Consider the following 24,893-nt stretch of genomic DNA (forward strand, 5'->3'; position numbering starts at 1 on the left):
CAGAAATTGTCCCAATACACAATTCTTCCTATATCCTTTTGCCAGCAAGAGATCAGAAAAATATTGTCCAAATTAGACACAAAAAAGTCTCCTGGCCCTGATGCATTCCTCCAATTGTTCTGAAGGTTTGTGCACCAGAACTGACTCCTATCCTATGTTGCCTGTATATACTCTCTTACACCCATATCTGTTCCAAACAGCCTGGAAATTGGCTATGTTCAACCCATTCCCAAGAAGGGTGACAAATTACTGCCATCAAACTACTGTCGTATCTAAAGAAATGGAGAGATCCATCAATTCCCAACTTCTACACTACTGCCTCGAATTCATTCAACTAATAAACCACCACCAATAGGGATTTTTCTGCTACCGATTGATATGAAATCTACTCACATATTCACCCATCATTCACACATGCAATCTACTCATACATCACCCATCTTTGGACAAATACCATGGAGAAGTTTAGAGAATTTCAAGTGGTTGCAATTGATATCTCCAAAGCTTTTGACTGGGTTTGGCACAAAAGCTTTCTGTCTAGATACACACTATATGTGATGGTGGATGGTTCCTTATCCACTCAATTCAACTAATGCCAGGGTTCCACAAAGTTCTGTTCTCTCACCAACCATCTTCCTTCTAAATATCAATGGCTTACTTCAGTTGACCTCCAACTCTCTACAAAGTTTTGCACATGACAGCACAATGCACTCCTCCCTTTCATTTGATAAATCTTACTCTACACAAATCACCTCAACCTACAGAACATCAACTATCACTGCCCTCAATTCTGATCTCCAAGCCATCCTCCAGTAGTAGATTAGGGTGTTGGATTGGAGATTCACTGCCTGATAGGTATCAACAGATTGTGCATGGGTGAGTGATTTTCCCAGAAGAGGAAAGTCAATCGTGGTGTGCCCAAGGGTGGGTCTGTTTTGTGACCAATGTTTAATTTGGGTATAAATGACATTGGAAAGGGCTTAAATGTGATATACAGTTGTTTGCAGACGATGCAAAGTGGGGGAGAGTTATGAGAGGTAGAGCAGATGTAGCTTTGCAAGAGGACCTAAATAGACTGTCTGAATGGATAAGTGTATGGGGATGTCAGTTTAATGTTAAAGTGTAAGGTTTCAAAATTTAGGAAGCAAAGATATGATGCAGAGTAGAGGACTAGTAGGGATTTTTTGGAGGATATGAAGGATTTGGGGATTGTGGTAAATAGTGACTTGAAATTTTGTGAACAGTTTGCTGAAATTTTGAGGATGGCACAGAAGATTATGGGAATGATGTGGAGAACACTGAAATGTAGTTGTAATAAGGATGTTTGAATTTCATTGTACAAGACTTTGATCAGGGCACATATGGATTACTGAGCACAGATTTAGTCGCCAGGTTTTCAAAAGGATGATGAAATGTTGGAGAGGGTCCAGAGATGATTGACTAAGTTGGTATCTATGGAATGTGGAATATGAGGACCATTGGTTTACCCAGGGAGGGGGCCAAGGGGCCCTGGTCACACCCCCATATTAAATCCTGAGTGTGCCACTGATGAGGACAGATTGAGAGAATGCAAATTACAGAGCCTTAAGGATAGAAGGAAGAGGAGGGACATGATCGAGATGTTTGGTTGATAAGGGATAATTAACCAGATTAACGTGGATGAGATTTTTCATAGAATATATGGAGACAGGGGTGCTTAATGGTCAAAGCTATATAACTTAGAGGAGACCTCCACATAGCCTTTAAAAGAATGCAGAGAACCGACCAGGGCTTCTGACCTAATGTCCAATCCTCACCTTCTTGTGGTGCACCCTGTTGGGTATCTACCTGGATACTGAACGAAGAAGGATGGGCTGGCAATTTGGGATTTAGCCAACCAAATTGTATTTTTATTGTCTTAAACCAAAATACAAAATGATGGCACAACATGACAAAATTTCATGTCGGCTGGGGCGTTGCCCAGTTAAACAAGGCCCCCATTGTTTTCGCCAGGGTGAACAGCGAAAAGTCAGCTACTGGAAGAAATCTGAAAACACACCCCCAACTGAACATCACCAGAGTTAAAGATCGGTACTATCAACATAAGAAGCCTGAATGGCAAAGAAATGAAGCTAGCATAGGAATTAGATAAGTACCAGATCGACATAATAGGGGTGACTGAAACAAAAAAGACAAAAACTGGTGAGATCTTTCTGAGCAATAAATACAAAATGTTATATTCAGGCAATGACAATCAACGAAAAGAAGGAGTAGCCATAGTATTCAACACAAAATACGAGGCTAATCTTCTTGAATGGCAGTCAGTCTCAAGTAGAGTAATGTGGGCAAATATGAGAATGGGGAACTGGACAATGAGACTTATTTGTGCCTATTATCCCACAGAAGGTTCTACTAAGACCGTTGTGAATGCAAGGCGAAGAAGTTGATGCTTTGGAGAAAGCGACTGACACAATGAAAAAGGAAAAGTTGGTCCTTGTTGGGGATCTAAATAGCAGAATAGGAAATGATTGTCAGATATACAAAAAATATTTTGGGAAAATTTGGAGAAAAGAGCAAAGCAAATAAAAATGAGGGTCCAGGCAGAAATCCAACAGGCAAATACCTGTTGGATTTCTGCTCAGGATATGGACTATTTATTACTAACACAATGTTCCAACATAAAAAATGTGTACAAATTCACATGGAGAGAAGAGGCAAGGAATAAGAAAAATCTCATTGACCATGTTATTGTTGATAGTGATGTTTTCTTCCTGGTGCAGAACACCAGAGTGTACAGAGGATTTGAAATTGGAAGTGATCACTATTTAGTCTTGAGCAGCATAAAATTGAATTTCATATTGAAAAAGAATAGCATGTAAGAAATTTTTAAAGCGAATAAAAGTTGAGAAGCTCTCAGATGTGAACTATAGACTAAAATACACAAAGATTATTGAAGAAAAAAATGAAAGAGTTTGAGAACAGCAATCAAACCTTGGAGATTCAGTGGCAAGCCTTGAAGAAAACACTGATTGATTCAGCCAGAGAGGCATGTGGTGAGGTTGTCTGCAAGGATAGAAAAATCAGAATCCATGATGGACACAGGAAGTTAAAGAGGCAGTGAAGGAAAAGAAGAAAGCATGTCAAAATTTCCTGGCAAATAAGTCAGCTTGTGCTCTGAGAGAATACAGAGACAAATCTAAGAAAGGTAAACGGTGTGTAAAACTAGCTAAACAAAAGTCATTGGAGGACTTTGGCAAGAACATAGAAAATAAATATCAAGAAGGTGGTAAGATATTCTGGAGGTTGTTGAAGAAGCTTAGAAATGGAGGAAAGAGTGCTGTAAAAGGGGTTAGAGATGATAAAGTTGACATGAAAACGGGAGAAAAAGATATCGTTGAAGTATGGAGTAATTACTTCGAAAAGTTGCCAAATGAAACAAGCAGTGATAGCACAGTGGTAAAAAACACTCAACAGGCATACAGTCAGGTATACATATCCATACTTGAAGTAGAAAAATCCATCAAAGACTTGAAATGTGGAAAGGCAGCAGCAGCAGGAGTAGTTGATATTCTACCAGAAATTCTGAAGTATGGTGGTATAAAAGTCTTACAGTGGCTACACTGCATAGTTCAGAAAGCCTGGACAGAGGGACGAATTCCCGATGATTGGAGTAGAGCTCTCGTACTACCCATATATAAAAGGGGGAAATAAAACTGAATGTGAGAATTACAGAGGTATTTTCCTACTGAGTGTTCCTGACAAGATTTATGAGAAACGGTTGAGAAGAATTGTGGAAGAAACGTTTCGTGAAGAACGAGCTGGATTCAGGCCAAATAGAGGCTGTCAGAATCAGATCTTCACTTTACGATAAATAGTTGAGAAAGCATGGGAATAAAACAAAGATCTATATTTAAGTTTTGTCGATCTGGAAAAGGCATATGACAAGGTGCCAAGAGAGAAGCTATTCAATATGCTACAATTATATGATGTCAATGGGGCATTATATCAAGCAATACTTAGTCCTTATATGAGTTGTAAGTCAGCAGTTAGAATTGAAGGAATTACAGGAAGATGGTTTAATGTTAAATCTGGTGTGAGCCAAGGATGTACATTATCCCCTCTGTTATTCATTATCTATATCGATCACATTATGAAGGAAAGTGGTATTAAACATGATATCAAAATTGGAGATGTTAATGTTAGTTCTGTGCTTTATGCAGACGATGTTATACTTCTAAATAAATCTGCTACAATCTGCAAGATTCCTTGACTAAATTGAATAACTGTTGTAATAGATATGGTATGAAGGTCAGCAATAAAAAGGCAATGAAAATAGGCAGAATTGTTGAAAATGTCAACAGCGTTGTGTCATTTCTTTGTGAATATTTGGTAGCCCGTCAATTCTAGTTGGGCGCGTGTAAAGAGGGAGGAACAGTTTTTTGACTGTATCTTTGGGCCATGTTGTAATTGATTTAAGTAGTTTCTCTGTTTTGTTTTTTGTTCTTTTAGTTGGGTTATTAACTAATTTCTATGTGTTATTGTCAGAAAAAAAACATCCGGCTAAGACCTATCGTTGAAGGAATTGATAGCCTGATGTATCATTTAGCCAAAAAATTAGCAGCAACACTCAAGGAGTTGGCGGGTCATTCCCCTTCCTATATGAAAAACACACACCACTTCATAAACATCATCAAAGACATTACATTAGAAAAAGATGATTTATTAGTCAGTTTTGACGTCTCTGCCCTCTTTACGAATGTCCCAATCAACGACACAATCCTTCTCATACAGAAAAAATTCCCTCCAGATATCACGGTGCTTTTTGCGCATGTATTACGGTCGGGTTATTTTGTATGGCAAAACTCCTTCTACTTACAAAAAGAAGGCGCAGCCATGGGCTTGCCATTATCCCCCCCTATTGCTAACTTTTACATGGAACATTTTGAGCAACTTGCCCTAGATTCCCACTCCTCTAAAACCCAAAGTCTGGCTTAGATACGTTGACGATGTTTTTGCGATCTGGTCCCATGGCCGGCAGACATTAGACACATTCTTTAGCTACCTAAACAAACAACACAAACGCATACAGTTCGCAATTGAAATTGAAAAACACAACACACTTCCGTTTCTAGATACACTTTTCACACATCTTCCCTCGGGCAATATTTCCTTCACTGTTTACCAAAAACTGACACATACGGGATGATATATACACATAAACTCCTACCACCACCCAACACAAAAACTAGGTGTCATCAACACGCTAAAAAACAGAGCTCAGACAATTTGTTCCAGTGAACAGGCACTGAAAGACGAATTTAAAATTATCAGTAATAACTTACAAAAAAACGGATACAGCCAAAACACCATAAACAAAATTCTCTACAAAACCACAATAAAAAATAAAGACAAACCAGACTACAGTAAAACTATAACCATTCCCTACATTAAAAGAATATTAGACAAAATAAACAGAGTACTACAAAAGTACAACCTCAAAGCCACCTTTAAACCTCCTGCAAAATTAAAAAGCTTACTCAACTCATCCAAAGACCCACTCCCTCCACTAGCTCACCCTGGAGTATACCGGATTTATTGTACTTCCAACATATCATATATAGGAGAAACAGGACGCGCTTTTCCTATTAGACAAAAAAGAACATAGACAACATATTAAATATAATAATTATGGTTAAGCTGGCCTTTCTGATCATGCCCTGATTACCTTACACAGAATTGACTGGAAAACCACCAGCTGTCTATATCACACTAGAACATGGTATGAACGGAAATTCAAGGAAGCCTGTGAGATTATCAGCAACCACCCCAATCTGAACAACAATGATAGTTTAAAAATCACAAACATATGGAAGGTATATATTCGACCTTCCTCACCAAGAACAACTATAAACAGGACTGTAGAAAATCCAGTATTGTAAATCAAAAATAAGAATTGTAATACTAAAAGTAGGACACCAATTGTTTCTGAAAGAAAACCATCTAAAAGAATGTTTATTCCTGTCATTGTAAAAATAGAATTTAGCTTGATGTAAAAATTTATTTTTTATTTTATTTTTATTTTTATTTTTTTTTCCACCAGAGGTCACGCCAGTAGAATAACATGGGATCAAATCATTGTTTCTCTAGCTTACAGTTAATGATGTAACTCAGCTTGTCCTGTATATTTATGTACGCTCCAGATGATGATCTTGATGTGAAGATTGAAACGTCGGGATAATAAAAAAAGTTTTTTTAACACGGTTGTAAATTCCATAAAATTTTTAAAATGAGTGATGATTATTAGTAATTGTGCAGATGTAGTAGACCTGCAAGAGGATTTGAATAAGCTAGATATATGGGAAAATGAATGGGGGACGTCAGTTTAATGCAGCAAAATGTAAGGTCTGGAGGTTTGGGAAACTTCGATGGGACGCTGCATACTCTATGGGAGGAGTTATACTGGAGGAAGTAGGGGAGACGAGATCTGGAGTTTCTGATTGATAGAAATCTGAAATTTACGGGACATATTGCAAAGGTGGTGAAGGTAACACAGAGGATTGCTACAAAAATGAGAAGGACACTGACTTGCAGAGATAAAACAGTTATCATTCCTTTATATAAGACCATGATCAGACCAAACTTGGACTATTGGTCTCAGATTTGTTCCACAGGATTTGAAGAGGAAAGGGTACAACAGCAGATAACAATGATGGTTTCAGGACTGTACCATGTTAGTTATGAGGATCGGCTGAGGGAATGTGGACTGCAGAGTTTGGTGGATAGAAGGAGAGGTGATATGATTGAGACTTTTAAACTTTTTGAGAGGTGGTTACAGGGTTGACACTGGGAAGTTCTTTCGCTTAGCTGAACAGTGGGAAGGAGTGATGACAAGAGGCCATCTCTGGAAGTTACAAAAGGAAACTGTTTGCAAGAGGGTGAGGAGTGGTTTCTTTGCATGGAGGGTGGTTGAACTGAATGCATTGCCTGATGGAGCGGTGAGAGAGCGAGAGCGGTTAAAGAGTTTAAGGAGTGGTATGATAGACTTTGTGTTTCTCGGGGGGGGGACCTCCCAAGATGAGTCTTTTGACTCCATGGAGGCCTGAATAATAATAATAATAATAATCTGGAGACAGGGAGAGTGAGAAGTCATCCCTTGAAGCTGTATAAGGTGGGTGTGAGCAAATGAGTGAGGAGTAAATTTTTTTCCTTGGGAGTGGTGGGGTGGGTTACTGTAATGGATTGCCTGAGAGTGGTGAGTGCAGGGACAGTGATTGCATTTAAGTGGAGGTACAATAAGCTCTGCATGTGTGAGTGAGACTTCCCACAATGAGTCTTGACTCCATGAGGTCTGTTGATGATAATAATTATCACCCCCCCCTAATTAACCAGATTTATCCCCTCCAGACTAATTTCTATTTCCCAAGTTGAAAATGAAGTTGAAAGGACACCAGTTTGTGGATGTTCCAGCCATCCAGAAATCTGTAACTGATGAATTAAAGACAATCAAAAACTGCATGTCTGCTAAAACCTTTATGGATGTTATTTGAAATATGATATTTAAAATAACAAATAGGTTTTATCTTTCTCTGGTTTTTTATGATTTTTGTCCTAAAACTTATGAACTGCACTGTGTATATATTCTTTTTATTTATTGAATCTAGTTATTTATGTAAGTTTCTAATACCTGGTTGTTTTTAGATTTTTTTTATGAACTTCTTTACACTTGCTATTGTACACCTGTTTTTACAGTTGTTTTTTATACCCACATTTCTATAAGTGCTTATGTTGTTGTTTAATTTCTTTAAGTAATTTTTACATTGCATACTTCAGTGGTGTTTATTGGTGCAATATAATCCTAGCTGTTCTTGAGCCTTTAGACCCTTAACCTAACCCTTTTTGTTCATTCCAGGTGGTTCAACTTTCAGGCTTTTCACCATTCCTTTACATCATCTTGCTGCTCTCATCTGGGCTATCTTCTTCCTTAAGTAATCCATTCTACCAAACATCAGGTTTTTGATCTTTGTGCATCTTGAAAATATTTCCAAAGAATGTTGGCTTTTTCCTAATTATTTTCTGCATTAGATTCTCTTTCCAATTTGCTTTTCTATAGAGTTCTTAATTCATTACTTTTTACATCTATCTAATTCATAGAAACTTTCTATAGCATATTCTTTTGAATTCCAGTATTTACCCCATAGAGCTTTCACCATTCCCCATGTCTCAGGTCCATAGACAGCACTCATAAATCATAAATATGGATATATACAGTACTCTTAGCTTAGGAAAGAAGTGAGCCTTGTTCAAGGATCACTTCTTTCCTTTTCTATATCGTATCCATTTCATGAAGTTTTTCTTTTGCTTTTGTTATCTGAGATCTTATTTTCATTTTAAAGTCTTAATCATGCATCATGTTGTTCCCTAAGTACATGAATCTCCTAACCTCTTCAGCTTGTGTCCACTGACCTTTATTCAATTTTACATTCTTTTTCTGTTTGAATATCATAATGTAGGCTTTTCAGTGTTTCTTATCAATCTATAACTTTTGTGTTTCACTTCAGCAATCTTCTATTTCTTCATCTTCAGTAATGGCTATGTTATCTGTAAATTGTATATTATCAGTTCTTGTATACTGAACTGAAATTCCTCTTATATTTTACTTTATTTTCTATATTTTCCCCTCCATTGTTTTTCTGAAAGCATGATAAAGATGTTCAGGGATATTGGATCTCCTTGTCTCGTACATGGCATTGTCTAGAATCATTTTCCTGTTTTTCAATAGTTTCTCATGGCACCCCCTGCATTATCATTGTAATTTCCCAATAGGTATATCAGGTTCATGTCCCCCTTCATAAGAGTACAGCTCATGCCACTTTGTTATCTGTGCTGTTGTATGCTTCCCCAAATTCCACAATGCAGGCATGAGTATTTATGTTTTTACTTAGAACTTTCTTCAGAATTAATCTTAGTATTAATATATGGTGCACAGCACTCCTGTCTCTTCAGAACCTTGCTTTCTCATTTTTAGATTTTCTACCATTTGTTTCTGTATTCTTTCTGTAATATCATAAGTGCTGTTCTCACATGACTTGTTAGTTCACTTGTTCTGTAATTTTACAGTCCTTTTGTGAGTTGGTATTAAAATTGATATTGTTACTTTTGGTACTTTCCCTTCATCCCATATGATGTAACACAACATGTAGTTCGTTTTTTTATCATCACCACCATTCTTCAACATCTTTCCAGGGATATCATCATTCCTAGGTCTTTTATGATTCTTTAGATGTTTTATTGCCTTTCCAACCTTTTCCCTCGGTACATCCATTTCTCCACTCTGTGCTTAGTGGTGATATTTTCTTCAGTTCATACATCTCCTCGTGTCTTACATGTTTGAGAAGTTCTTGTCCATTTTTCTTTTATTTTGTGTTCATCAACAGTTCATCCTTTTCCTCTTTTATCGTTCTCTACTTTGGGCTCCATTTCATTTTTCTAATCATCTTGTATATTTTTCATGTTTTGTATTCATCATAGTATTTATTGATATCTTTTGCATTACTCTTCTAACCATATTGCCTTATCCTTCCTAACCACCTTGTTTACTTCATTACATTTCACTCTATGCCATTCTTTCTCTTCGATATTTTCTACTATACCATTCTTTCACATTTAGATAAATATTTAAAAAATATGTATATTTTGTTATTAAAGAATTTATGCACTAGATTCATGTAATGAATCAGTTCTATGAATTTCATATTTGACATAGAAAATTACACACTAGGATCAGTTTTACAATTGTTTACTAATTTACTACTTTTTTATTAATTGTCTGTTAATTACAGGTACCATCTAGTTTGTTTGTGTGCACGCACATGCACACCCTAGTTTTATAATTCTTGGCCATGAGTTATAATATATTTATTTTTTGCTTTCTGATACAGGTTCTTTTTTTTATATCATATTTCAGGAATTAACCATTGGAGCAAAACATGTCCTTATTGAAGTTGAAGGCACTTTGGTTTTTGAAGGTGAATTACATAAAGGTTGTGGAACTCAGGTGTTTGATTACAGTCAGACAATACCTTTAGTATTGTCTGAAGAATCTTCATTTGCAGAGTTAACATTATCAGAATCTAGAGAAGAGTTGGATATGTGTTCTGAAGAACCGAGTATGCAAGATGATGGAAATGCAAGCTTAATTCTGTCTGACGAAATAAAAAATGTTAATGTCTCTGAAGGAACTCTTGACCAAGCAGATAATTTAATAGATAGTCATACATGGCCAACAGATATGTCTTCCTTAAATAGAGTAAAGTTTATGCCATCTACTGAACGAGGGAAAAAAAGAAATTCTGAAGGTAATAGAAATTAGAGAAAAAATAATTACTTTGATTAATTGTTTTTAAATCCCTAAAGAATAATACGAATTGCAGTAATTTAACAAACTTGTTAAATTACTGCAATTGGATAATGCATTAGACAACAAAAGATTGGATAATGCATTAGACAACAAAAATTACACTTGTGGTGTGTTTGGAGGGCAGTGTTTTTATTTTATTTTTATTATTACATACTTTCTTGAATTTAGGAGCAGCAAAATATTGCTTTCTTAGGACCTGAATCATCAATATTTGTTGTGTACATTGTGTATTCTCACCTAAATGGGTAAAAATAAATTCTGTCTCATTTGCCATATCTTATGAGCTGGCAGAGGCAATTAAGCAGTTCAAATATTATATTTCTATAACCAAAATTCCTAGTTTTACCTCTATTACTCACATATACACAAATTATTTTATTACAAGTAAAACTCTGCAGTGTACAGTCAGCAATGAAAAAGAGTTTCCTAAAAGAATTATATACTGTGAAGTTTTTTGCAAAAAAAAAGAGTAATCCCATTTTTGATAACTTTGTTGTATAATGTTTCTAATTGTGTGCTTAAAATGTAATAAAGTTATTTAGTGACAGTGAGTCACTGAAGAAATTTGTTTATTTACATAATACTAGATTCTTGGGTTACTGCTATTTTAGAACAGCATAGGATTGGGGAATATGAAATAAAGCTCGACTAATTTCAAACCAAATTAAGATATACATAACAAGAAGATTATGTAGAAGGAATATTGTAAGAATGAGTGAGATGAGCTATGAAATATATAAGGCCCTGACTAGAAAAGTTATGAGTATTTTGTGGAAATCGGAGTATGAAAATAAATTGGCTGTGCATGTTAAATGCAAACCAAAAGGATTTTATTGTTGCTGAAAGTAAAAGAAAGAATAACTTTACTGAATGTAGATTGTATTCTTGTATCAGAAGCTGAAGAGATTGTTCATTTAATCAGTGCTCACTTTGTTAAGATATATCAACCAGATATGTGTAACATGGTGCACAGTACTACTACTACATTGGATGAAGAAATAGAGGTGCAATGATAATGAGGTTGAAAATCTGTAACATAAACTGGATAAAAAGTTGGCAATATGGACAGATGGAATAGCAGCACATATGCTAAAGGAATGTTCAGTCAGATTGGCTAGGCTCTTGACATGTTTGTATAATTTAAATCTACCACAGGAATGGAAAAAATGTATGAAAGTTCTATTGTATGAAGGTTGTGCGAAAAAAATTCGTCTGACTACCAATATGTCATTATCTCTGGAGTGATGTGAAGATTTTAAAGAGCTCACATACAGAATTGGGTTGACTGACAAGCTACACTCTGCAAGAAACAGCATTGGTTTATTAAAAAGCGGTCATGTTTTAGCAATTTGCTTACATTTTATGATAATTTCATAAAGCTGAGTGAGATAAAGGGAATGGATACATTATGATACTGCTGGACTTTGCTAAGGCACTTGGTAGAATACCACATGAAAGGCTTTTGCATAAACTGGAGAATATGGGATTGGAATATAAATTCTTGTCTTGAATAAGTGGGTGGTTTACAGATAGATATCAGAAAGTGGTATATGGTTGGTGTGAATCTTCTAAATTTTAGGTGACCGGGGATCAGTTATTTTACCATTGTTGTTCAATCTCTACATTGGCGATATTGATCTGATATTAGAGGTTGAATTTGCATCATTATCAATTTTGTTGATGATATATGGCACCAACAGAATGATATGAACAAGCTGGAAATATGGATAAATGATAGTGACTATCAGTTCACTGTTAGTGTAAAGTTATGCACTTGGGTATGATGAGGTTTCCAATGGCATATTATATTCATAGGATTATGCTACAAGAAACTGATGAGGCTAGAGATCTTGAAGTTATGATGGATAGAAAAAATTGAAAACACAACTCAGAGGTTATTGCGATATTGATATGGATTTGTCTCGTATTTTTATAAGGATAAGGAAATATTTTTTTCTCTTTACTTGGCCCTGATACTACCACACCTGGACTATTGTGTGCAGATTTGGTCTACTAGGTTCGGAGGGGATAAAGAAGTTGTGTAAAAGGTGCAAAGAAGAGTTAGAAAGATTACGTCGGGATTATGGACCGTAGATAGAGGATAGATTGTGAGTATGTGGACTGCATATACCTCTTGGAAAAAACATAGTTCATATGCTACAAGGTTGCAAGAGCATTACTCTTATTCTTTTCATCTAAGGCTGAGTTATCTGATTTCAGATGTTGGTGACAGCAGGTTTTTCCCTCCTGGAAATTCGTTTTCCTCTGCAAAACATAATACACCAGTACCTCATGGTTTTACTTCCTTATCAGTAATTCTAAATAACCTAAATTAATTTATGGTATTCATTGCCGAATGATCCAGTTTGCACTAGCTATAGATTTGTAATAATTACTTGTAATAATAAACACATTGTTTATTATGCATGTAGTTTGGTATTTTCCTAACTACTGTACACCATGTATGCAAAATATGATTGGGCTTAATTATAATTGATTGTCCACTTTTGATTTCAGACATGTTCAGATATGGCCAAGGAGAAAGATTGGAGTGGGGAACCTAGATTTCCAGGAGGGGGAAACCTTACTATATTTATTAAGGGACCAGTTTACTCACTTTCATTTGAAAAAAAGTTTAAGAATGTTCCTAACATCTTAGACAGGATTGAAACCTTGGTCTTTTCAACCAAAGGATGCAGTCATGCTCTTTGGTTGAAAAATAGAGGTATAGCTCCACATAGAAGTAATAACTAATATTAGATTTATAAAAGGTAAGTTTAAAATGTATTAAATGAAAAAAAAGTCATCATTATCAAATTCCTGATATGGGACATGCAGATATTATTATCATACTACATGAAAAGTTTATATCATTACTAACTTCTTATAGATAATTTTCCTCCATGTTAATTTTATTTGTCAGGACTCCAGTATTGGCAAATGTTATATTTCAGTTTTCTAAGGTTTTAAGGCACTTCTTACTGTATCAATCCATTTTACTCTGGGTCTTTTTTTTTTTTTTTCAGTCATTCTGATGACAAATACCTCTTTTGCTAACATTTCCTCTTCTATTCTGTTTAAAGGACTATAACATCTGAGATTAACTCTGCTCACACATTCCTGAATGCTAACAATGTAATTTTTTTTTCTAATATCCTCATTTTTAATATGATACTGCCACATTGCATATGTTCACTCTTTCCTGGTCTTTCTAACCCACCTCTTGGATCCATAAGTTAAAATTGGTTTGAAGACTGTCTTTTATATTACCAGTTTAGTTTATTAGCTAATTTCTCTCGTGTTCCATATGAATCTGGCTACTCACCATATCAAGTTTGCTAATTCTGTTGTCTATTTGCATATTTAATTTGCATTCCTCACTAAAAATGTGCTTAAATTGTTGAAATGTTTTACTTGTTCGATAGATTCTCCTTTTCAATGAAAGTGGCTGTGGGAAAGGTGCCCATGGAATGGAAGGAAGGTAAGATAGTACCATTGCATAAGGGCCATAGCAGACTGGAAGTGTCTAATTATAGGCCAGTTTGTGTATTATCAGTAGTTAGTAAGATCTTGGAGAAAGTAGTGAAGGACCGTATACAGCATTGGGCAGATGAGGATAATGTTATCTGTGAGAGTCAACATGGATTTGTGAAGGGGCGCTCTTGTTTTAGCAATATGCTAGCCTTTTATGATAAAGTTACAAGAGCATTAGATGAGGGAAAGGCATATACTGCCATTTTCTTAGACTTAGTGAAGGCATTTGACAGGGTGCCACACGATAAGCTGATATTTAAGTTGCAGCACATGGGTCTGGATGTCAAATTGGTCAACTGGATTCAGGATTGGCTGTCCGATAGGTATCAGAGAGTTGTGTATGGTGGGGTAGTTTCAAGGAAGCAGAGGGTTACAAGTGGGGTCCCACAGGGCTCGGTACTGGGACCTATATTGTTTAACCTTTATATCAATGACATTGTCAGTGGATTGCAAGGGGATATTCAGTTGTTTGCAGATGATGTGAAGTTGGGAAGGATTATTAGTAATAGTGCAGATGTGGCAGCCCTGCAAGAGGATTTGAATAAGCTAGAGATGAGCAAATGAAAGGGGGTGTCGGTTTAATGCAGCAAAATGTAAGGTCTTGAGGTTTGGGAAACATCAATGGGACACTGCATACTCTATGGGAGGAGTTATACTGGAGGAAGTAGGGGAGACGAGATCTGGGGTTGATGATAGATAAAAATCTGAAATTTAGGGAACATATTGCGAAGGTGGTGAAGGTAACAATGAGGATTGCTACAATAATGAGAAGGACACTGACCTGCAGAGATAAAACAATTATCATTCCATTGTATATGACCCTGATCAGACCACACTTAAACGATTGCTCTCAGATTTGGTCCCCAGAATTTGAAGGGATGAATTAACTGGAAAGTGTACAAAGGCTGATAACAAAGATGGTTTCAGGACTGTACAATGATAGTTATGAGGATCGGCTGAGGGAATATGGACTGCAGAGTTTGGTGGATAGAAGAAGGAGAGGTGATATGATTGAGACTTTTCAGCTGTTGACAGTTGGTTACAGGGTTGACACTGGGGAGTTCTTTCGCTTGGTTGAACAGTGGGACAGAGTGACAACAAGAGGAGTTGCGAAAGGAAACTGAGCAAGAGGGTGAGGAGTGGTTTCTTTGCATGGAGGGCGGTTGAACCATGGAATGCATTGCTTGATAGAGTGGTGAGAGTGAGAACGGTCAATCAGTTCAAGGAGTGGTATGATAGACTTTGTGTTTCTTAGGGGGGGGGACCTCCCATCGATGTGTCTTTTGACTCCATGGAGGCCTGAATAATAATAATAATAATAAATTCAGGATGCAGGTGCTGTTTTCAATATTCCTGCCTATTTTCATACTCTTTTTTTATTGCAGATTTTTGTACTATGTTTATTATAGCACTTATTCGCTATAGTTAAGGAATCCTACAGACTTGTACTGGATTTATTTAACAGTGTATACATAACAGTAGGGGTATATGTTGGGATAAAGAATTCTGAGAAAGGAGATGAAACATTGCTGGAAGAATTAAGTAAGAAAAGTGAGAGGATGAAAATTGTTGGAACTGTTGCTGAGATTACGATAGTACTGAATTAAGGATAGCTAGGGCTATGATAACAAATGATTTGATACACATGTTATGTAGAAGAAATAAGAGTTAATTTGACAGCAGAAAACATGCATAAAGGGGATGTCCTACACTTGAATGGATTTTGCATCACAAACATGGAGAAATTATTTATTGGTGTGAGACTTAATACAGAAAATCAAGGAAATTAAATCATCATGGTGTTTCCATTCCTTTTTTGTGCTAAAGTATGTAGACATGATAATAATATCAGTGTCAATGAACATGGTTATCAATCTGGTTAAGGATGGACTTATATGTTTTGAGGTCAGACTGTCTTTGTCCATATATGATGGCAAAGAGAAATTTGGTCAACTGTTATGTCTGTACACAAATACCATGAGCATGAAGAATGAAATAGTCGAGTTTAATGTCTTGATGAATGAGTTTTGGCCAAAGTTTTTTGGTGTTGATGAATTCTGGCTCACAGAACCAGATGTAGTAACTGTAATTGATTGTAAAGGATCAAGTATTTTTAGGAAAGGCAGAAGAGAGAGGAGGGGAGGTACTACTAATGATATTAAGTTCATTTAAGGTAGAAACTCATAAAAGCAGTAATAGTAATGATGCTCTATGTAGCAATGAGCTACATAGAGCATTGTGTGAAATTGAGATAACAGGATCTTCTGGTGGTGTTGCTGCAGATCTGACATTTCAGCTACTGGGGATGATGATTGTTGTGATGATGAATCATTGTGCATGACTTCAATTATCTGAAAACTTTTCGGGTAGTAGAGAAAACTTGATAAGAATGATGGAGAATTTATTGAGATGTCATGAGACAACTTTCTCAAGCAGCATGTGAAAGATGGCAACACAATCAGTGTTAGATTTGCTAACAGTGTCAGAAAAGGTCTCAGTTAAGGATGTTTTACCACCATTTCATGACAGTGATCATGCTGTACTGACCTGTGAAGAATAAGTATATTGGATGTTCCAATTAATACAGGTTATATGCTGAACTATAAAGCTAGAAATTATGACAAACTTGGAGAATATTATGTTAGTTTCATGGTTTTTATGTTTTTCTTCTACTCCTTTCACGAACTTTTCTTCTACTCCTTTCTTGCTCTTACCTTGTGGTATTCCACTCTAATACTATTTAACTGTCTTTTTCAGGTTTTCATAATATGTGCTGTATCCATCTCCATTTTCTCTGATTGATATCATGCATGATTGTTTTTTATTTATTTTTGTGTCATAATCTTTATTTGGATATCTGTTCTGGCCATTTTTATTTGTAGAATTCTTCTTAAATATTTATTTACAAAGCTTTGCAGTTTTTTCTAGATGCATAGAGTATAATTGATTTAATATTTGCATTAAATAATCTGATTTTGTTTTTTAAACCTGTTTCCTTTGATCTCTATGTTTTCCTAACATGTTAAAAATTCAATGTGTTCTCTGTATCTTTGATTTCATATCTTTCTTTGTTCATCCTTTTTTTTAATTTATTATTGATTCAAGCTAATTAAAGTTCTCTATTTTTCTAAGATTTGACTATTCAGTACTATGTCTTTTTGTTTGTTATTTATTTTCATTTTTGTTTTCCTTTTATTTATTCTTAATCCAACAGTCAAAGCTTCTCCATTGAATTTTATTGTTTTTTTCCCCTTCATATATTGTATATGTGCCAGTAAACATCATTGCGAAATCTAAGTCATGTATCTGTTCTATTAAACTCCACTGTATTCCTTTTGTGTTTTTCATGGTATTTCTCATAACCTATTCTACAACAATAAGAAATATTGTTGGGGAGAGAATGCAGCCCTTCCGAACTCCTATTTTAATTTCAAACTTTTCTGAAAGCTCTCCATTGTACATGATTTGTATTTTATATTTTTCAAAATTTTTAAAATTATATTGATAATTTTACATGGTATGCCATAATATGACATTAATTTCCATATTGCTTCTCTGGATCTGGATGTGTCTGACTACTGACATTAATATTTTCAGGGCAGTTGATCAAGTCTGGCATTGTGATGTTCCTCTTCCATTGGTGAATAGTTTGCCAGCTTACTCACCAGTTGTTCCTTGTGGTTCATGGTGGATGATTTCCTTTCATCATGTTTTTAGTCAGTGTTGGTGTGCCCCAGGACTCTGTACTTTCACCTACACTCTTCTTCCTATACATCAATGATCTCTCTCTCTCTGACATTCAGTCCTATTCACAGCTTTGCTGACAGCACTCCTCTTGCCATTCTCAAGTGAGGTGAGGATAACCTGGTGGATAACACATGTAGCCTGTTATGGCAAAAGCCTATTATTAAGTCTATAGTCTCTTCTGTCTCCAGAATGTTTGGTATTCTTTTTTGTTCTAAACATTACTTCTCTCCTGCTCAACTTCTGATAATTTATAAAGCTCAAATTGATCTGACCTTAGAACACTGTTTGAACATTTTAGGTGGTGCTTCCAGGACCGCCCTCAGAATACTTAATTGCATGCAGAAGAGAGCACTTCACCAAATTGTGACTCTGTACCTCACTGACTCACTCCAGTTGCTTTTCCATAGATGGTCTATTGCGACGTTATATATTATCAGTAGGTATTTCCATGAGGACTGCTTCACCAAATTAGCCACTATTATTCCTCCCCTTTCTTCTAGTTATGTATGAACACATTCAGCTGCTATATCCAGAGCTGTATTCATGGGTGTGCGAACTGTACGGTGGCACAGGGCCCTGCGCCACCACACAGTTTTTATGCATTTTCTTGGTAAAATAAACACCAAATTTTTCATGAAAATACATTAAAATTATCCTGATAACGGCATGTCGCTCTTTCGTTGGCATTGCACCGCGTTACTGCTCACCCAGTATCTCATGGCTGGAGTCAGACCGGCAGTCTGGTTCCATTATTCGATGAAATAACACTAGGATAAATAGTAATTGGTATAGGGAATAAATTTTAATATCGTAGCGCTAAAGCGGTAGTATTTGAAACTACTCTAAGATATATAACAATATCGTACAACATAGTGTTAAATAGGGAAAAGTGCATTTTAAAACAGGTGTTTTTAATAATTTTAAGGAGTTTTTTGATTTTAGTTTATGATTTTATGAACAAGTAAGTATATACACATACTGTCATGGCAATTTGTGTATGTGACATTACTTGCAAAACATCTTAAAAAATATATTTTTTAAACTGGTTTTAGGTTATCCGACATCAGAATTTTTCTTCAATAGCAGTTTTCAATCTATATTAGATTTATTTATTTTCTAATATTATCTATTTTAGATATATTTTATTTATCAGGTAAATAATTTTGTTTTAATTTATTAACTTATTTAATAATCTATCGTCATTAAATACGATAGATCGTATTTAATTCTAAAGTATGACTAGTCGTGAGAGAGATTATTATGGAAGAAAATACCCAAGTGGGCATGAAAAACGAAAGTGAAAACAAGAAAAAGAAGCGGCTGAGGAGCGTCAAAGAAATTCACTGTTTAAATTTATGAAGTTGAACTCATATTTGTTCAGATATATGAGTTCAACTGTTGATAATGGGAGTTCTGAAATAACTACAAACAGTTCTTCGGCTTCAACATTAATTAATAATGGGAGTTCTGAAATACTCAAAGGAAGCAGAGAACATGAAGCGTTTGGTCTAACAATGAGTATTGAAGATCCTAAAACTGAGACATCAGAGGAAGGTGAACTATTTACTATTGATGATCCAGCAACATGTCCCAAAATTTTGAACAACGCAACACTAACACAAATTGTATAATGTGGTCCACTGTCTCCTCCGACTGAAAATGATTTTCCAAAAGATGACAACAAGAGGTGTTTTTCCACAGCTCACTATGTTAGGACAATTGCAAACGGAGAGAAGCAAAACAGAAGATGGCTTGTATATTCAAACTCTGCCAACTCTATTTTTTATTTTTGTTGCAAATTATTTTCTTCTGATGATAATTTTTTATCTAATAATGGCTTTTCTGACTGGTGACATGTAAGTGAAAGATTAAAGTCGCACGAACGAAATCCATTGCACATGAAATGCATTTATTCATGGACACAAATGGAATGGAATTTAAAAAATCACAATACAATTGATCAGGCAAATCAAAATGTCATAAAATTTGAAGCAGAATGGTTAAGAAATGTTTTAAGACGAATAGTAGCAACCATTCTTTATTTATTCGAACATAATTTAGTTTTTAGAAGTAATTTTGATACTTTGTACACAGCCCATAATGGTAATTTTTAAGGAATCATAGAATTAATTGCAGAAGTTGATCCACTTTTAAAAGATCATTTAATGCGATGTTCGGGGAAAAAAAATTATAGGTAAGAAACAAAATTTGTTGATATGGGAACCAAAATTCAACAAAATATTGTAATTATGATACGACTGACAAAATACTATCAATAATTTCATTAATATTTAGATTTTTACATATATTTAAAGCAGATATTGAAATTCGTGAACACTTTTTGATGTTTTTAACAACTAATGACACTACTGGTAAAGGTATATATGAAAATATAAAATCACTTTTGCATAAATTAAATCTTAAGTTGTCAGATTGTAGAGGGCAAGGGTATAATAATGGAGCGAATATGAAAGGAGTATATAAAGCAGTCCATGCTTACATTTTAAATGAAAACAAAAAGGCATTTTATACTCCTTGTGCCTGTCATTATTTAAATTTGATTTTAGGGGATGTCGCTAAATCATCAATTATAGCTATAAATTTTTTTAATGTTATACAAAAAATATATACATTATTTGCTACCTCAACTTCACGTTGGGGCATATTAAAGAAATTTGTTAAACAATTAACTCCAAAACCGTTATGTGATACAATATGGGAATGTAGAATAGAATCAGTTAGAGCTGTACGTTTTCAAATTCCAGAATTTTTAAATGCACTAAAAGAATTATCTAAAACTGCATCAGATAATACTATCAAAGTAGAAGTGGTTTCAATATATGAACAAATAGATTCATTTGAGTTTATTTATACTAAGCCTTGTAATTTGGTATGAGCTTTTGTCAAAAGGTAATTTAGTAAATAAAGTATTACGAAATGCAAAAATTCCCATAAATGTAGCAACTAAGCATAATAAAGAGTTAGTGCAGTACTTTGAAGAGCAGAGAATATCAGGATTTGATAGCTGTTTTGAGATTGCTAAAGAACTGTCAATTCTAATAGAAATTAAATTTAAAGAAAGTCCAGTACATCGAAGAAAAGTATTTTTTGATTATGAAACGCTTGATGAATCATACATTAGGTGATAAGAATAATAATTTTAGGATAAATTTCTTTTTTTTTTTTTTTGTAATTTTAGATACTGCTGTACAATCTGTCAAAAAAAATTTGAATTGTATGAAATTCACGAAAAATCATTTGGATTTCTTTATGATATGAAATTAATAAGAAAAATGAGAGAAAATGAATTAAAGTTCTGCTGCAACAGCTGTATCAAAAATTAAATACAGATATTGATGAATGGGGTGCTTAAGGGTCAAAGCTGTATAACTCAGAGGAGACCTCCACATAGCCTTTAAAGGAATGCGCAGAACTGACCAGGGCTTCTGACCTAATGTCCAATCCTCACCTTCTCGTGGTGCACCCTTTGGGGTATCTACTGGATACTCAACGAATGAGGATGGGCTGGCAATTTGGGATTTAGCCGACCAAATTGTATCCCTTAACCAATAATTGTAATTATTGGTTAAGCCAAAATACAAAATGATGGTACAACATGACAAAATTTCATGCCAGCTGGGGCGTCGCACGGTTAAACAAGGCCCCCGTTGTTTTCGCCAGGAAACCATGGCGAACAGCGAAAAGTCAGCTATTGGAACAAATCTGAAAACACACCCCAACTCAACATCACCAGAGTTAAAGATCGGTACTATCAACATAAGAAGCCTGAATGGCAAAGAAATGGAGCTAGCGTAGGAATTAGATAAGTACCAGATCGACATAATAGGGGTGACTGAAACAGAAAAGACACAAACTGGTGAGATCTTTCTGAGCAATAAATACAAAATGTCATATTCAGGCAATGACAATCAAGGAAAAGGAGGAGTAGCCATAGTATTCAACACAAAATATGAGGCTCATTTCTTGAATGGCAGGCAGTGTCAAGTAGAGTGATTTGGGCAAATATCAGAATGGTGAAATGGACAATGAGACTTATTTGTGCCTTATGGTCCCACAGAAGGTTCTACTAAGGTAGAAGTGGAGGACTTTTTTGAGGCTCTAGAGAAGTTACTGACACAATGAACAAGGAAACGTTTTGGTCCTTGTTGGAGATCTAATTAGCAGAGTAGGAAGTGATTGTCAGACATACAAAAATGTTTGGGGAAAATTTGGAGAAAAGAGCAAAGCTAATAATAATGGGAAATACCTGTTGGATTTCTGCTCAGGACATGGACTGGTTATTACTAACACCATGTTCCAACATAAAAATGTGCACAAATTCACATGGAGAGAAGAGGCAAGGAATAAGAAAAATCCCATGTTGATAGTGATGTTTTCTTCCTGGTGCAGAACACCAGAGTGTACAGAGGATTTGAAATTGGAAGTGATCACTATTTAGTCTTGAGCAGCATAAAATTGAATTTCATATTGAAAAAGAATAGCATGTAAGAAATTTTTAAAGCGAATAAAAGTTGAGAAGCTCTCAGATGTGAACTATAGACTAAAATACACAAAGATTATTGAAGAAAAAAATGAAAGAGTTTGAGAACAGCAATCAAACCTTGGAGATTCAGTGGCAAGCCTTGAAGAAAACACTGATTGATTCAGCCAGAGAGGCATGTGGTGAGGTTGTCTGCAAGGATAGAAAAATCAAAATCCATGGTGGACACAGGAAGTTAAAGAGGCAGTGAAGGAAAAGAAGAAAGCATGTCAAAAGTTCCTGGCAAATAAGTCAGCTTGTGCTCTTAGAGAATACAGAGACAAATCTAAGAAAGGTAAACAGTGTGTAAAACTAGCTAAACAAAAGTCATTGGAGGACTTTGGCAAGAACATAGAAAATAAATATCAAGAAGGTGGTAAGATATTCTGGAGGTTGTTGAAGAAGCTTAGAAATGGAGGAAAGAGTGCTGTAAAAGGAGTTAGAGATGATAAAGTTGACATGAAAACGGGATAAAAAGATATCGTTGAAGTATGGAGTAATTACTTTGAAAAACTGCTAAATGAAACAAGCAGTGATGACAGCACGGTGATAAAAAAAAAAAAACACTGACCAGGCATGCAGTCTGGAATACATATCCATACTTGAAGTAGAAAAAGCCATCAAAGGCTTGAAATGTGGAAAGGCAGCAGGAGTAGATGATATTCGACCAGAAATGCTGAAGTATGGTGGTATAAAAGTTTTATAGTGGCTACACTGCATAGTTCAGAAAGCTGGACAGAGGGACGAATTCCTGATGATTGGAGTAGAGCCCAATAGTACCTATATATAAAAAAGGGAAATAAAACTGAATGTGAGAATTACAGAGGCATTTTCCTACTGAGTGTTCCTGGTAAGATTTATGCAAGTATACTTGAGAAACAATTGAGAAGAATTGTGGAAGAAAAGCTTGGTGAAAGAACAAGCTGGATTCAGGTCAAATAGAGGCTGTCAGGATCAGATCTTCACTTTATGACAAATAGTGGAGAAATCATGGGAATATAACAAAGATCTGTATTTAAGTTTTATCGATTTGGAAAAGGGATATGACAAGGTGCCAATAAAGAAGCTATTCAATATGCTACAGTTATATGGTGTCAATGGGGCATTATATCAAGCAATACTTTGTCTTTATTTGAGTTGTAAGTCAGCAGTTAGAATTGAAGGAATTACGGAAAATGGTTTAATGTTAAATGTGGTGTGAGAGAATGATGTACATTGTCCCTCTGTTATTCATTATCTATATGGATCAAATTATGAAGGAAAGTGGTATTAAACATGATATCAAAATTGGAGATGTTAATGTCAGCTCTTTGCTTTATGCAGACGATGTTATACTTCTAAATAAATCTGCTACAAGTCTGAAAGATTCTATGACTAAATTGAATAACTGTTGTAATAGATATGGTATGAAGGTCAGCAATAAAAAGACAATGAAAATAGGCAGAATCATTGAAAATGTCAACTGTATTGTGAATGGAGAACCTGTGGAACAAGTAAAACATTTCAGCTACTTAGGCACGATTTTTACTGAAGATGGTAAATTAAATATAGAAATAGACAACAGAATCAGCAAAGCTGGTATGGTGGGGAGTCAATTGAATAAATTCATATCGAATAAGAGAAATATTAGTCGGAACACTAAATTGTCTGTATACAAGACAGTGTTCAAACCAATTTTAACTTATGGATCTGAGAGCTGGGTCAGAAGTAAAACACTTGACCAAAGACTAGAGCGCACAGATATGAGAGTCCTGAGAAAGATTAGTGTCGTGAACAGATAGCATCAATGGCAGTATCATATTAAAAATGAGAATATTAGGAAAGATATTGACATTGTCAGCATCCACAAATGCATTAGCAGAGCTAATCTCAGGTGGTATAGTCACTTAAACAGAATGGGCGAGGAAAGATTAGCAAAACAAGTGTTCTCTGCCAAGTTGGCAGGAAAACGACCCAGAGGAAGACCAAGATATAGGTGGATTGATATGGTACAAAGTGCCTTAGACGATAGAAATATTAGATCTGGTAATGTTGGAGTCTTGACAAGTAACAGACTGATTTGGAAGAAAATTGTAGATAGGAAGTTAGTAATGATGTAAATTTTTCATGTAGTACTATCATATCCTGTACGCCCCTTGAGGGTACATGGCAGGAATTTGATGATGATATTGATGAATCTGATTTTTACAATGAATTAATTATTTTTAGAAATATTGTTCCAGAAGATGCACCCATTAATATTTTAAAATTCATAATTGCAAATAATTTGTCTGATATTTATTTAAATATTACTACGACATTTAAAATATTATTGACCAGTCCATTTATGGTCGCATCAGCAGAAAATTCATTTTCCAAATTAAAATTAATAAAAACCTATTTGTGATCTTTTATTTCTCAAGAACGTTTGTCCTCCTTGGTAATAATATCTATAGAGCATGAAATTGCAAAAAATGTGAATTTTGATAGCGTTATAAATGATTTTATTGATAAGCTCATTAGGTTAAGTAAAATTTAATATATTAAGATTTATTTTAAATCTTATACATTGTTATGCATATATTTCATTCTTTATAGTAAAAATGGATAATGGATATTTTTTTTAATATTTGATATATTATTATGTATATTATTAAATAAATCATTGTTCTTCCGTATTTATAAGATAATGTGTAC

The 24,893-nt window shown here is 35.0% G+C and overlaps 1 protein-coding gene across 3 annotated transcripts in view; it reads left to right on the forward strand.

Moving 5' to 3' along the window:
* The window catches only part of LOC150107973 (katanin-interacting protein-like), a 726,539-nt gene that overhangs the window by 237,968 nt on the left and 463,678 nt on the right, over window positions 1–24,893 (forward strand). For all 3 annotated transcript variants that reach the window (XM_090415492.1, XM_090415493.1, XM_090415494.1), the window contains one exon: window positions 9,944–10,334. In XM_090415492.1, coding sequence (XP_090271618.1) covers window positions 9,944–10,334 — 391 coding nt within the window. The remainder of the gene's footprint in view (window positions 1–9,943; window positions 10,335–24,893) is intronic.

Source organism: Typopeltis vanoorti, chromosome 3, assembly GCF_054136105.1.
Source record: "Typopeltis vanoorti isolate ZY-2024b chromosome 3, IOZ_Tvanoo_1.0, whole genome shotgun sequence".
Taxonomy (NCBI): domain Eukaryota; kingdom Metazoa; phylum Arthropoda; class Arachnida; order Uropygi; family Thelyphonidae; genus Typopeltis; species Typopeltis vanoorti.